This window comes from Macrobrachium rosenbergii, chromosome 6, assembly GCF_040412425.1.
Source record: "Macrobrachium rosenbergii isolate ZJJX-2024 chromosome 6, ASM4041242v1, whole genome shotgun sequence".
Taxonomy (NCBI): domain Eukaryota; kingdom Metazoa; phylum Arthropoda; class Malacostraca; order Decapoda; family Palaemonidae; genus Macrobrachium; species Macrobrachium rosenbergii.
This window is the reverse complement of record NC_089746.1, coordinates 32065237-32080754: the sequence shown is the minus strand read 5'-3', so window position 1 is coordinate 32080754 and position 15518 is coordinate 32065237. Positions and strand designations below refer to the sequence as shown.

Below are 15518 nucleotides of genomic sequence, written 5' to 3'. Positions count from 1 at the left end.
AAAAGCCCTCTGAATGCATGTTCCATCCATCAAGAAAATCTAAATCTAAATATATCAGTATTTCAAAATTGCACTAAAATGTTCAACTTAACAACACAAAAAAATAAAACTTAATCATTCAAATAAACTGTTCTAAAAGCATAGTACAGTATAAAAGGCGAGTATCTAGTCATTTCAAGATTTACTCACGGGAAGTTGGTGTGGAAGGTGACTGCGCTGGTAGCGTAGCAGAGGAGCCTGGACGCCCACGTACTGCACCTGATGCAGTGGCAGGGGTTGCAGGAGTGGAAGGTGGGCGAGGTGTGCTGGGTGCACTGCCCCCTCTAGCTGCTCCTCTCTCCTCATGCTCTACAACACAGCACAGCATGCACATCATGCATCATGCATTAAAACATGCAACAACTCCCTAAAATATCTTAAACAAAATATATAAAATGTCTAATCCAAAGTCACAGATGGAAAGCAACACTGAATAAGAATCTGTAAATGATGCATTGAAAAGTGAACCATTTAGCTTCCCCTTGGCATCATCTCAAGCTTTTAAAATGCAAAACAATCTTATTTGGTTATACCACTTAGGAATATAAAACTAACCAGTTTTGTGCACATTACAATCACAGTACAAGATTTTGAAACTGGGAAAACATTAAGTACAAATAGGTAAATTGGCTTCAATTATGTACTAAGACATGACTTGATAATACATAACCATAGTTTAACAGACTCGACAGTTTGAAATGCAGATGTTAAGAGTATTTCACCAAACTATTATTATTACCAATATGTACTACTGTTGTATCAGCATCACCGACTTTATATAAGTTTTTTCAATATGGTATATCATATGCTTCTCTTAAGGGTCGCACAATCTTCGAATTTCAAGTAATAATCAAAACAGTTACTGAATGTTGTGGGCTGTTTTATGTCTAAATAAAAATATCCTGAAGCGTTATTGCTCAAAAAATTTTTTTAGATTAGTTTATTGAAAATTTTGTTCAATGCTTGTATGGCACTGTAAGTAAAAAATTGTTGCAAAACTTGTAAAAAATTTTCTAATCCTGTTTAGTTCGAAATCACCGATGTACTCTTGTCATCCACTAAAATATAAAATATCCCATTCTCTCTAATGGTAGTGTTAAAGAAAATGAGAGATCAGAGTAACTTGCTCAATGTGCCGATAGTCTTGGGACTCGTGAAAATGGCACCATAGATGTACTGAGCCCAACAATTTACACATGTTTTGTATTTCTTGACTTATTATTACTGCTTTGTATTTACTGACTTGTTTTTATATTTCTTGACTTATTTTTACAGTAAAATAACCATAACATGTAAATCAACATGTTATAAGCAAATATACAGACAATTTATTGACCTTTTATATTTCTTTACTTATTTTTACAGTAAAATAACCATAACATGTAAATCAACATGCTATAAGCAAATATACAGACAATGCTAATGAATAGCAATCTTCCTCGTCACATTTAACGTGTACAAAATTTATCATAAGTGAAATCATTTACAAGTCAAGAATGAATATTATGTTTTATTTCCTCATGATATCTATTCAGGGTGTCTATTCACGAATAAAAGAAATATCTAAGCATATGGCAACATTTCTTTCGGGCATGCCATGTGGTACCACGGTGTACTCTGCACGTCATGCCACACCTCCTGGCTTTTTAGTGCATGTTTGAGTACCATTTTTTTCTGCCACAATAGGAGCAAAGAAGAGATGGGATGTTTCTTAAATGACGAACTACTTTTACTGCAAAAATCAGCTTTCTAACTATCATAGTTTCATAGTCATTAAAAAATAAGCAATAATTTTCTTTTGCCACTTTCTCAAAACTTAATTTTTTAAAAAAGTAAATGACAGTTACTCAGAGAAAACTGAACCAAATTTGATAAAACTTTCACAGCATGCAGTATCACAATACATCTTTAATTTGACATGAGGAAAATTATTTTTGATCGCAACTTTATATGATTTATGAAAAATGACATATTTACATTTTTTTAACGGCAAAATTTATAAACTCAGAGGTCGAATTTTTTGCTTCCTAATGAGGTATTTTCCGCATGTTAGTTGTTTAACAAGTGGTAAAAATTTGAAGCAAATCCCTTCGTCATAAGGTAGTTAGGATTACCTACTTTATAATGGGGCCTCATGGCGTTGGCACCTCCCTTAAGAAGGGATGCAGCAAACCTTGGAAAGATGTCTATGATCTGTAACTTATTGAGCACAAAAGTTGTCTAGATATTGAGCAGAAAAGCTGTCTAGATAAAACTCTGCACCTTCTTTGGGAATGCAATTATCAAGATTAGTAAAATCTCTTATAGCTGGCACCCTTGGGACCAAAGTGTTCTCAGTTATTTGAATTTGCCAGTATGCTTTGAGAGAGAAGCTACTATAATGCCAGGTGTCAAGAAATGTCCTTTCATTGTCTATCATCAATTATTCATAACACCTTAAACTCAACATTATCCTGTGCTCACCTACCTCTAATGATAATGTTAAGTGTTTATACCTGTAATGTACATCAATACAACTGACAAGAGACACACACTGATGCATTACACAGCTGACATTAACACACTGAAACTACACATTTACTGTGTACTTGTTTGCGTTTCCCTCCCTCTCTCTGTTTCTATCATACACATGCTCACATTCACAGACTGAAAAATTTATACTACAGTATATGTAACGCAACAATAATAATCAAGTACCATACTGCAATCCTATAAATAAATGCCAATAAAAATAATGTGAGAGAGAGAGAGAGAGGGGGGGGGCAGTAAGATAGGCTAGGCTTATACACTGTCACATAACAAAAACACAATAATTCATAAACCATTATCTAATTAAACATTTAAATAACAGGTTTTGACATGATAAAAACCTATTGTTGGTAGATGCTGAGTCCTCAAAAGGAGTTACCCTTATGGTCCCACCAGGGGCTCCATAAGACAGACCAACCAATATCAAGAGTTTTTATCAAGAGTTTTCTCATGGCTGGTTTTGGCCAGAAAGATGCTTGTTGACAAAGTGATGGAGTATAAACAGACTCAAGGTAGGAATGCAATTTTTTCATGCCTACAGTGGATTACCCAGTATATTTCTATTCACTCTTACACAAATGTGGCAAAAGTGTGTGGTTCAGCCATTTTCATCACATATTCAGTCTATAATTTTATTTTTGGTTTTTTAATCTAAGCACTCAAATTTATTGCCACTGTTGGAGATATCCATCTGAGGCAGAGATGGAGGGGAGTGAGAGGGGGAAGACTCTGAGAAGTGGAGGTGGGAGGTTGAGGTGATTTCAGGGAATGAGATGATGCTGTCATCATGAATGATTGAATATAAACTTGGTTGCATGCCTTTTGATGCTGATGAATTAATCCATTATGCATGACATGGAGCAGCAAAACTTTATGAGCGTTCATGTAGGATGACTGCAAATCTGATAAAAGTCATCAAACTCTTTTCTGCCTTCTTCCACAATACTTACAACTCTGGATCATCTTTACTATTTGCTTCTTCTATCTTATCTTTTCCCAACATGAGGACTGGAGCATATCAGTTCACTCCCAACGGTGAAATTATATACTGTTTGTTCATGTCAAGTCGTTTTGAGTTGTCCACAGTCTCTCAAGTCTCATTCACTCATGATACACAATGGCAAGTACTGAAGCCCTCAAAGTCCTCCTTCTCATCAATTTAGTAGTCAGGTTAAAGTTTGGCATTTGATTGGTGGATCTCCTATCTGTGGCACTGATTGGTTGACCTTTTTGACTAAAAGCTACATTGGTTAGGGACTACATCTCCCTATCTAGTGACTTCTAAAATATCCCATGGGGGAAGAAGGAAACGGCCTTGCTGGGGCTCACTCTCCTGCTGGTTCAGTGCCAGAACTCCTTTGCAAGGTCCTGAGAAGATGAAGTGTTCATGAGTAATCTTGAGGAAGGTATTTGCTGCTGGATTTATAGCATTTCAGTGAATTGCAGAGTATGTTGTTCAGTATCGATTATTTCTATGGCATCTAATAGCATCTGTCTTGTCAGGGTGCTGTTACGGCATTGTGACAATGTTTACACACAGCTCCATCTTGCAGGCTATGAGAGGTATTTAGAAAATGTAGCTGGCTTTGATGTAAGAGTGGGGGCATTCCACTTCAGGGTACTTACTTATAATGTTACTCCTCATGTCCTTGGCAGTAGTTGCCAGAGAGGTAGGAGCAAACCTCCATCCAAAGTAGCTTCTCATGTGAAAAGTTGACCAATCAACAGTATGGATAAAAAGGTCAACCATACAAATTAACTGTCAGGCTGACTTGCAGTACATAATGTAGCAACTTAAAATGTTCAATCATCTTGACTTCCCAACCAAAGATGGAAAGTTGTCTTTGTGAAGCATTTGCTTATGGTACTTAATAAACTCTCTAAGACCTTATAAGTGCCCTCTGGAGATTTACTTTACAGTAACCCTTCTGCAGAAGGGCATCCCATACATAACACAGAATAGACCCTAAGAAATAGCAATGGTGCTGATACACTACTAGTAATTAATATTTGCTGGAAGTGGGTCTTCTTTCCAAATATTAATTATTCATAATATGCAGTATATGCTAGATATATAGCTAATACGTCATAATTTGCCTAGCAATTTCACAATAGGGAACGTGAATCACAGCAACTTACAAATAAGGTACAATATCTGCTATTTCAAAAGGCTTCAAAATTAATATTAACATTTTTCAGTTCACTGGTAACTACAAATTGTGCATTTACCAGGCAGTTCACAAATTCCAGTGGTATTTTCTACTAACATTTTTCATGCTAAGGGGAAGCCATAATCAATAAAAGCATTCTTATCAATACAATAACAAATTATATTTCAAGACTAAAATATTTCACTGTGCATAGAACAAAAAACACATCTAAAGCAATACTGGATATATATATACTACATCAAAGAGCTTTGTTTAAATGTAGTAAGTTGTAGCTAAATTACAACTATTAAGCACAAAACATCAAATAACCTCCTCACCATTTTCACTCTACATAATGAAATGTAGAAAGTGTTACTCCAAAGATCCAGAAACCACCGCAAACCTTTACCCCTTAAGTGATGTCTCAAAATGCAACAAATACATCAGAGCCAAAAAGTTTCTAACTAAGAGATAAAACCACAAGGCCTTCCATATAGATCCGTTTCACCACATGATAACTTGACTATGACCTGCTGGTCACACAATTAACCTAAGCCATGTGTAGGTGAAAAGAATAGCCCTAAGAATCATCACACAAAAAACTCACTCTTTTCAAAACTGCTAATTAAACATATACAGTACTAAAGCTAAAGATTATGTGATAAACTCCAATTTAGCTTTTCTCTCCAATACTTACATAGCAGAGTACTGTAAGTGCAGTATACAATATTCATTTGAAACAAGAAAATTAAACTAATTAAAGTTAGCAACAGCAATACTGTAAATCACTGATGGCAAAGTCACTGATAATTAACTACAGCTATTACTACACCAACAGCTTTGTTGAAGCACTAAATGAAACCAGTGTAAATACCCACTGCACTCACTAAGTTTTACCTCTTACCTCTGGGTAATGTGTGTGATTTACTCTTGGTAGGAATACCAGATGATGGAAGCCCTACAGCTGACCATAAGATAACATATACAAACTTAGCTGGGGTCAATGTAATATTGTAACATGAAAATAAAATAAAGCTATAAACTTTCCGTGAAATCACTCCAGCAAAACACAGCTGGCCGCTTCTGTTACAGTTAAATAAAAATGAAGTTTTTAGGGTATCAATACATCATTTCATGAAGCAATGGTTCAAGACCAAAAAAGCTGCACACAATTAAAATGGAACACTTTTATATGAAAGCCATGCAGTGTTTTCAGCCCAATAAGTGACCAACACTAATGCTGTGGGCAAATTAAACTGAAAAAGGACATATGCCTCTCATAATTAATCAGAATTAAAGAGCTTCTTACTAAGTTTCTGTCCCAATACTAAGTTACACAGTAGTTTATTATACTGTATACACATATTTTCACTTATGTGTATTCATCAATGAATTACTGCACTTCCCCTCAATGCTACCAAAATACCTAACACCCTACGGTTCCAAATTATGATTCACTTCATGCTTATTGTTAGTATTACTACTTTTGAATAGGTCCTTGCATCTACCACGAACATGTTAATCTGACTTAAGAAACATAACAAACTGTGTATCAGTTCCTAGTATCAATCTCCTTGCAGTGCTTCATGATCTTGAATTCTGTATATGATTTTCTGAATTTTTCTAATTAAAATCTAAGGGCACACAATTTCATAAACAATGAAACATTTCACAGCCAAACTTCAAGTGTGTTATGTGGCATGAAATATTTAAGCACTTGTACATTTGCATATAAAACTAACTTACAGTATATCAGAAAGTCATAATCAGTGTTCAAGTAACTGATGAATCAACACCTCAAAAATACAGATGCTTATTGGCCAAAGTTGCAACTTGACCAAACATTTTAAATGCTTAATACATGGGCATACAAAAAATACTTTACCTTCTCGCGATTCATCATGCTCCTCCCCATTAACATGCGAGTCATCAGCACCATCAGTTCTGGAAAAAAAAATTTTTTTAATAAAAAATATTTGTTGCCCTCACATGATCTTATTTAAAGAGCATAGATGAATACAATCCTTTCAATATTTTGTATATAAATTCATAAGTACAAATGAATTTGTTCCATACCAAACCGTCAACACAGTAACAATTTTGTCTACAACAAAATGTTCCTAGAAAACCTTTTTCCAAAGGAGTAAGTGCAATACAGTAAACCTCCCTTATTCGCGTTCTCACAATTCGCGGGTTTCTCTGTGGAACATATCTACCCATTATTCGCAGAAAATCTGCCCATTCGCTGTGTTTTTCACTGAGAAATATTCACTAATTACTGTATTTTCATATAATTTTAGTGAATAATTGCACTTTTTGTGATAAAACTATTAAAATACTCGGGTATAAGCATTTTTACAGGGTTTTCCTCGTGTTTAAACTATCAAAATGGGCAGTTCTAAGTGTTTTTGGAGGTTTTAAGTATTCGCAGATTTTAGCTATTCGCGGGGAGTCGCATTCCCCGCAAATATGGGGGCTCACTGTATCCCTATTTTCTTCCAACAAACAGGGGAAAAGGATAAAAGTTGAATCTCAAGCTGAATTAGCAGACAAGTCCCTGGGTATGCTTGTAAGATGGCAAACTCTGGGAGGTATAGTGCTGATTCCTGTCCTGTTCTGTCCTTGGCCACCAGTCATCTTGTAGGGGCAGATTCCTGCTCTCTCCCTGTTTCAAAAGTATCAATTTATGGATGCATCAAATAAGGGCTAATACACTTTCCAGAATTATTTGTGAGGGGGTTCTTCTGGCTGAAAGACTTGCCTTATCTGCAGGTTAGCATCCTGGGAGCATAGGAAGCATTACTTCTCTCCAAGTTTCTGAGAACAGTTGACAGGTTAGTCAGTAGTGCTTTGTACCAGCAAAACCACAGGGGTACCTGGCCAAGCGAAGATGAGTGCTTTGCTCTTTCTCTGAATGGCAGTATTTGCAGATGCAGGTATGGATGGTTCACCACACTGTTGGGCTGTCTGTCAACAAGGATCAGACTGGCAGACTAGCTCACTTGTTCGGGTCAGTTTGGTACTCCCTTGAATGGTGGCTTTTCCAGTCTGGACTGGGGTTTTTTCCACTATGCTTGATCTCATGGTATCCATGCTGAACAGAACTTTACAGCATTCTGTTCACCTATCCCATTTACTACAGGCTATAATGAAGTTATACTTCATTTTTCTGGGAATGATAAGGATTCTATGATTTCATCTATTCAACCTCTTTTTCTCTTTGTTGGGTGATCAAAAGTGTCGATCCCTTGTTTTCAAATTGACCCTGGCTACTCCTTATTGCTGATAGTAGTTAAGGTTTATCTAATGCTGCTAATTCTTGCAAATGGAGGTCTCCCTCTGGTTAAAGTGCCTGTTCATCAGGTCACGGATCCCTCCTTCACCCCTTTGCTGAGACCGTCTCCCTACCAGGCTTGGCTGTATAGCTCGTTCTCAGCCTTGAGTCAGTTTTCAGTCTGAAAACTTAGATTTCTCATCTTTGTGGTGTTATCCTTACTTGACAGGTTGTTTGGGAACTCACTTTTCCTCTATTGATAGTGTTGTTCTTTCAAATGGGAGGTAAACCAGTCCTTCACAGCATAACCCAAGTGCTTTACCAGTCCTTGGGCAAAGCCTTGTTCTTGAGTTCTCTCTCAAGACAGTCCAATTGACTAACAGAGTTTCAGCAAAGAGTAGCAGGAAGTTTTTTCTGGCATGCTGGTTGGTCTTGGAGGGATGTGGTCTCTCTCTTTTGCATTTTTCCTTATCCTTATTCAATTATATAACTAATCATAGTTCTCAGTAATTTTAAACTACTTTGATTTTTGTTCATTAATTTCAATATTTGGTTTTGCTTACCATATTTTTTTGCTATCATTCTTTTTTTCCCCTCTGTCATATCCTGATCAGGCTTCACTGTTTGCAGAGCAATGTTTGCTTAGAACATTCACTAACTGTCAGTCTCCATCAACAACATGACCTCCATGCTGCAGGAGGATACCATAAGTAGAACTCACCAGTCTCTCTGAGATTCTTCAGTTTGCTCTTCCTCCCTCTGACACCTTCCAGGAGATGTAAACCAATCATTAACCCCCGGCAGCTCAAATAATTTCTTTTCCTCATGCTTCCATATGGAGTCTGTTTGGAGGTCTATTCTCAAAGAGAAATTCCTTATTCCCACAACCTGAAACACATACTTTCATGTTCTCATTCACTTGCTTTCCAAGAAATACCTTCACTTTGTTTGGCAGGGACATGCTCCAGTTCCAGACCCTTTTTTTTTGGTTCCATATACTACCCCATGGTTTTCATCAAGATTCTTACCCCAGTTGACTCCTGGGTGAATTATCTACACTTGTCTTTGCCATTATTTGGAAGGCTGATGAATTCTAGCTTCTCCAAAGGAGTTTCTTCTTCTGGACTTGTGTTTATGCCTTGGTCTGCAGGTCAACTAGAAAAAGATCCTTTAACTGTTTACAATCTTAATACATAGTAACAAAGTTCACTTGCCTGATGGACGTCAATGGTCCCTGCCACCTCAAAACTATTGACAAGTTCCTCTTTAAGCCTTGCCCTGTGGCCAAGATTTGACAGGTTTTGATTGGTCACCTGGTCTCTCTAGAGAAGTTGGTTCTATGCTGACTCCTGTATTTGCTCCCTTTAGTTTTAGCTGGCTTCTTGTTGGGAAGTAGCCTCAGTGTTTACAGCCATCAGGATCCCCACCACAGACTATTCTCTGTGGCTACTATTGGTGGAGCAACCTGGTAAAGGGGGTTCTAGTTCTTCAAGACCTGAATATCCTATGTTTTCAGATGCCTAGACTTCCAGATAGGGAGCTCAGCTGTTGGGAGTCTTATATTAGGAGTTTTGCCCAGAGAAGGAAGTTGCTTGTGCATGTACTTTAAGCTTCAAGCATTTTTTTGCCTTCGGGCAATTGTGACTGTCTTGTCAGGATGCTGTGTAGGAGCCCCAGCCAACAAAACCACCTAGGTGCACACCACAGTGGCAGATGCTCCTAGCCAGAGACTAAGTTATCTCATCAAAATGATCCTTTCACTTGGATTTTTGAAAAGCCCTGTAGCAGATGTGGGGAACCCCCTTGTTAGATATGTTTGTCACACTGTCCTACTATTGCCATGCTCCAGGCATGGGACAGCCTGAGCACCTACAAATTACCTCTTTGGTCTGTTCAGATAGGTGCTGGCCAGGTTAAGAGCCTTAGTAAACTCTAACTTGGTAAACACTCGGATAATATTCATTGTTCCTCTGTTGGCCTCAACATGAGAGATTCCCAGACCCTCTGGAACTCAATCTATTTTTTAAGGTCTCTTCTTGCTTGAAGGTTTCCAAAGGTTTCACCTTCATCCTCAGTCACTAGATCTTAATGTGTAGCGGTTATCTGGCATAGTCTCAGAGGGAGATTTTTGGAAGCTGCTGAAGCTTCTGTTGCCACAACCTAATCTTAATTCGTAGCAGTTATCTGACCATAGTTTCAGGAGATTTTCAGAGGCTGCTGCAACTTCTATTGCCACAACCTACAGAATCTCCAACACAACCCTTCATCAGGAAAAGTGGGCAAGATTTATCGCTTAGTGCAACCAATAGGGTTCTCGTCCTCTTGGGGCAAATATTTAGTCCTAGTAGACTTATCCATTTGCAAAACAGCAGGATGCTCTCTCTTGGCTATTAAGGGTTATCACTCTGCCTGTCTTGTCTTAATTCTGCATTTCCTTGACTCAGGAATGGAGGGAGGTATTTCTAACCTTTTTTCTCCACTTCAGTAAACCTACCCCTTGAGATGAGAACTTTATTCAACATATTCAAACTGGATATTTCAAACATGTTAAAGGATGAATACTATGCTTACATTAACCCTAACAGGCCGGGCTAAAATACATATTAAGAACACCCCTAGACCAGGCAAACTGGAAGGTTGGCAAATTTTAAAAATCATCAATGGAAGGGGAAGATATGCAAATGCACATGGTATACAAAAAAAACTATAGATTTTTTCTGTACCTTCCAGAGGAAGTTCAAAGTAAATATTTCCAAAACTGTGCATTTATCTTTCCAAGACTCTCATAAAAATATGCTAATTTTAGCATATTTTCTAAAAATTTTTAAAATTTTATTTTGTAAAATCACAATTACGGTTCACATAATATCATAACAAATAAAATCAGTCACAATTTCTGATTATATTTATGGCAAAACATTTATGAGATGTACTGGGATGGGAGATGCAGCACTTTTTAGTGAGTTATAGGTTTTTTCTAGTATTTCTTTGTACTTAAGTTTGCAAAATTGCAATTACGGCTGACATACTATTGTAAAAGATAAGAACTAAAACCAACTGCCATCCCTGGGTGTATTTATGGGCAAATATAAACAAGATGTCCTGGGATGGGGAGATGTAGTGCATTCCCCATGAAATCCCATCACATGATCATGTAAGGACACAAGGGGTTAAGATAATGCCATGTAGGCCATTCTCTAACTGGATAAAAAGAAAGAAATTGAAAACTGCTTTAGGGAAAAACTTGAAAGAAGAAAATCTCTAGGAATGGTGTAATTTGTGAAAAATAGCTAATTTTGATACATATGCAAAGATTAATAAGAAACTGTTCAACTGCTACAAACAACAAAGTACCTATATGGCACAACACATTGTTATATGATACTTTAAATGGAGAAAAAAAATCACAACACTAGCATGAAAAATACCAGTTTCATAGCACCACAAGAACTCTTCTCACTAACTAACACATATGAAACTTACCCATCTTTGGGTTGATCAGGTGAAGGTTGAGGAGGAGCAGCTGCTTGTTTGGCCAGTTCTTCTTGTCTCTGACGCTCCTTCTCCTCCTCCTCTTGTTTTCTTTTGAGTTCTTTCAGCTCATACTGCAACAAAAATTCATATGAAAAATATGAACTAGAGACTGCACAATTCTATTAAAGTGTTTATTACTAGATGATGGATGACAGTATCTAAGGAATGTAAGAGCATTTAAACAATTATGTTTTCAATGTCAACAATAACAGTCATTAGATATTCAAAATTTATCCATAACATTTTTTTTGTTCTTTTCTGCTGTTATGTGAACTGAATCATTCAAGTACAAGAAATAAAAGATCTTGTGCTAAACCTGCAAAAGTTTTACTAGAATACTGTACAATCTTTAAAAGTGTAATGTCTTTTGCACATCTATACCTCTTGTACACTTAACTTTAAAAGCAAAATCTCTAGCATAAGCATGTCCTAAAATCATAATGAGCTAAAAATCTAATTTAAATGTCTAAACAAGTCCTAAAAAAGTTTAAAATGTTTTAAATATCACCACCATTTACTACAGGTTAAATTAATCAAACTGTACTATACTGTATAATGAAACAAAATTAAATTCCTTCTCCGCTGAGATACCTTTGCTATAACATTATGATGTTCCCGAATCTTTCTACAAATATAAACTTTATTTGCTTAAGGCAAACAGGAAATGGATAAATAAATCAATCCTATTCATAACAAAATGTTTTATGCCTGTTACTTCAGTAAATGTGAGAAATTTCTTGTTACTAATAAAGCAGATTAAGTAAGAGATATTTTCAAGCTGCAAAATGTCAAGCACAGCTATTCTAGCAATGCTGAATTCTTTCACACATAATTCCTGTCAAGTGAACAATACTCTATCTACATTGTTTTAATTCAACACTAATATAATATACCCTGCAAACTTTTTGAGTATAATAAACTTGAATTTACCCTTTTCTCCAACTATCCATAATTACATGTGAAGGGCAACTCGGTATGAAGAACATGACATCATCACCCTTGCTTTATGAGCCATGGCTCAACCCCGTGGGAACTAGATGCAGGTAGGTACTTTCAGTACAGTATCCCATATATGTAAACTTACCAGTCACATTTTTTCATGAAAATTTTGGTTTCTAAACATGACTAGCGTACTGCATAATACATAATTATAATTATGACAAATAATATAGAGGCATCCCTATTCTGTTATCATACAGTTGTGCACATTAAGCAATTTCATCCCACAATCTTCTCAAAGCTACTGGTATATATATATATCTACTGACACCAGAAAAGGAGTTTTGCCCATGGCATATTTAGCTCAGATGAGTCACATAGGCTTAAGCATACAGTTTTGAAAACAACTGGGCACTACTGTCCGACCATGATATCTCCCTGTCTTCAATTTCATCATTGTTAATCTTCCTACATTCACTGTCAGATGATACATCACTCCTATAATCATCTGTACTATGTATATATCTGTCATCTGATGCTCATTCCACTCATGGACAGTGCATGAAAAAACAAGAGGTAAAATAAAAAAAATTTTATATGATCACACACTGAATGTATAAGGACCAATTTTGAATTAACAAAATGTTGGTCACACTTACACTTTCTAGGAGCTTAACCCAGTTTTCAACACAGTCCAAGAGTCTTATATATAGAACATGACATTTGAAAAATATCACTTCATAGTTTTATGATGTTGACAAAAGTCACATCATAAGGATTGATGGGGATAGTGCATTTGACCAGTTGCAGAAACAATACACTAAACTTGTGTAAGCAACTGGATGTTACCAGGCATTGTGGCTGCCTCGCTCATAGAATGAAAAGAACAAAAGAATTTTATACCTATGGTAAGATTGACTTTAACTGGAAAAAAGAATAAAAAATAATACAATAAAAGAAAAAATGTTTTACTTTCTCACTTAAATATGTTACAACTTGAATCTATCACAAAGCCTGGCCTTCTGCAACAAATCTAAAAACTTGTCAGTGAAAATTTACATTGTAAGAAACTTGGAGAGGGTGTACCTGCCATCTCCAACTTGAGCCTCAGACTGAGTGATCAATTTATTGGGTGTTATCAAAACTGCCGGGGTTACTGAAGTCAGAATCATTTCATAGATAAAAAAATTCTGATGATGAGATAAACCATACAGTATTAATTTAAATATTAATATACACATCATAACATCAGGATGTTACTAATGGTATACTAAAACTTAAATTTGTTGCAGAATGGCTGCTTCAGCAACAAATTTGAAAACTCCTTAACTTTTGTGATTAGTATTCTCTCCAAGAGTCTTGACAAAGATGTACCTGCCATCCCCATCTTGGGCTTTTGACCCCGTTCTCATTTGAACACAAGTTCCACTGTTGTTGCCAAATACTGTTAACCGACTTCCTAATATTTGATATAACACTCCAACATAATACTGCACACCTCCCTGGAAGTATTTCTGCTGCTGCTTGCTTAGGAAACTTATCTGCTTCTGCATTCCCATGTAAGGCCACCTATGCTGGTACCCTACAAAAACTGGAGGCTGTGGAGCTGCTGAAACATCCTTCAAACCAAACCAGGGTTTGAAATACAATTTTTGCATATGACCAAATGGTACTATTACCAGTATCAATATAACTGCATTTTTCCATGGCAGCTAAAATTCCATGCAGCTCTGATGTGAAATTTGAGACCTCCAAAACCAACACCAGCACTGAAATTTAAATCATAACAAATGTATCTGGAGTTCTCATAAATGCTCCTTAAAAACTAAATGAAATTCCTCCTCTGTTATGGTCTTTATAGTTTTATGAAATAATTCCAGGAGGACACATCTGGCAACTTTCAAGTAGGGGTTAAAGAAATTTTAAAAGGAACCACACAATTTCTTGGCAAAGTAAAATTGCTTAAAAGCTGCTATACCCTATAGTAAAGTGGTTAAGGGTAATTTGGGCAAGACTCTAAAAATTAAAGAAATTCCTTTGAAGCAGTTTTAAAAGCAAGAGAATTGGAAAGTTTCTGCAACCTATACCAACACCTACAAGCTATGCTTTGATCTGTTGGTGAACAGGTCCAGAGGCAACTCCCTTGCATTATCTAAAAAGTTTGGGATAGGAAAGGACTTATATGCACCTCTGGTAAGTCACCCACATAGTTGTACTGGTTTCTGATGAAAAAGTTTCAGAGGAGGAAGAGGAGGATCTCAATGAACATGACAGTCTAGGACCGGAGGACTTATTCAAATGTTTAAAAGCCACAGCTCTGTTGACGATAGTGTCCCTTGAACCTAATCTTCTTTACTCTATCACATCACCATGTTTTAATTAATTCTTAGGAAACATGAGAGAGGAACTGGTTGCTGAACTATTTTTAAGGGCAAGTGTGCTGTCATCTGATACTTGCCTGGATAAGAGGGGGAGAACTTTGTCTCTCCTACTAAGAATAATGCTGATCCACTGTTTAACACACCGATGGGCAAGAAAAGTGAGAGCCCTTCCTACAGACATTAACAACCTCATAAACATAGTTTTGTCATCTGGAGTTGCAAGACCTGTCATTGAGAAATCTGTCAATGAGTTTAGCCAATGAGTGATAGCACCTGAAGGGCAGACATAACCACACACTAAGACATTTCACCTAAAAGCATTGAAAGCTGGGCCTTCCAACTGACTGATGATTTTAATTGAAGAGGTGTGGAGTCTTCTGTAATTTATTATCTCTGCTGTTGTTAAAGTGGTTGGGAAAGGAGTCTTCACAATCTCATGGAGACGAGAGAACTAGCAGGTCTGCAAACCAAAAGGAGTTTGAATGATCTCATGGAGGCAACAGAAACTGCAGATCTGCAAACCAAGTTGTTGTCCTTCTCCAAAACACTGCAAGCCAACTGTTACCTAAGTAGCTTTGCCAACAGGCACCTCCAGAGGGCCACCCATAATCAACTTCATAGATGAGGCTGTAAGCCAGCAAGGAGCTGAAATCACCCACCCCAGATTACTAC

At 36.8% G+C, this 15518-nt stretch overlaps 1 protein-coding gene across 47 annotated transcripts in view; it reads right to left on the bottom strand.

Moving 5' to 3' along the window:
- Nucleotides 1-15518, bottom strand: part of beta-Spec (spectrin beta chain) — a 231010-nt gene that overhangs the window by 57994 nt on the left and 157498 nt on the right. For 24 of the 47 annotated variants that reach the window (XR_010853332.1, XR_010853335.1, XR_010853334.1 and 21 more), the window contains 2 exons: nucleotides 11476-11597; nucleotides 6604-6662 (listed from right to left, as the gene is read on the bottom strand). Coding sequence is in view for 29 of the 47 variants with exons in the window: in XM_067105462.1 (XP_066961563.1) it covers nucleotides 6604-6662; nucleotides 11476-11597 (181 nt within the window). In the remaining 18 variants the exon portion in view is untranslated. Of the gene's footprint in view, nucleotides 1-189; nucleotides 349-5622; nucleotides 5683-6603; nucleotides 6663-11475; nucleotides 11598-15518 lie in introns of all 47 variants that reach the window. The other 23 variants (XR_010853331.1, XR_010853333.1, XR_010853319.1 and 20 more) reach the window with 2 other exon arrangements.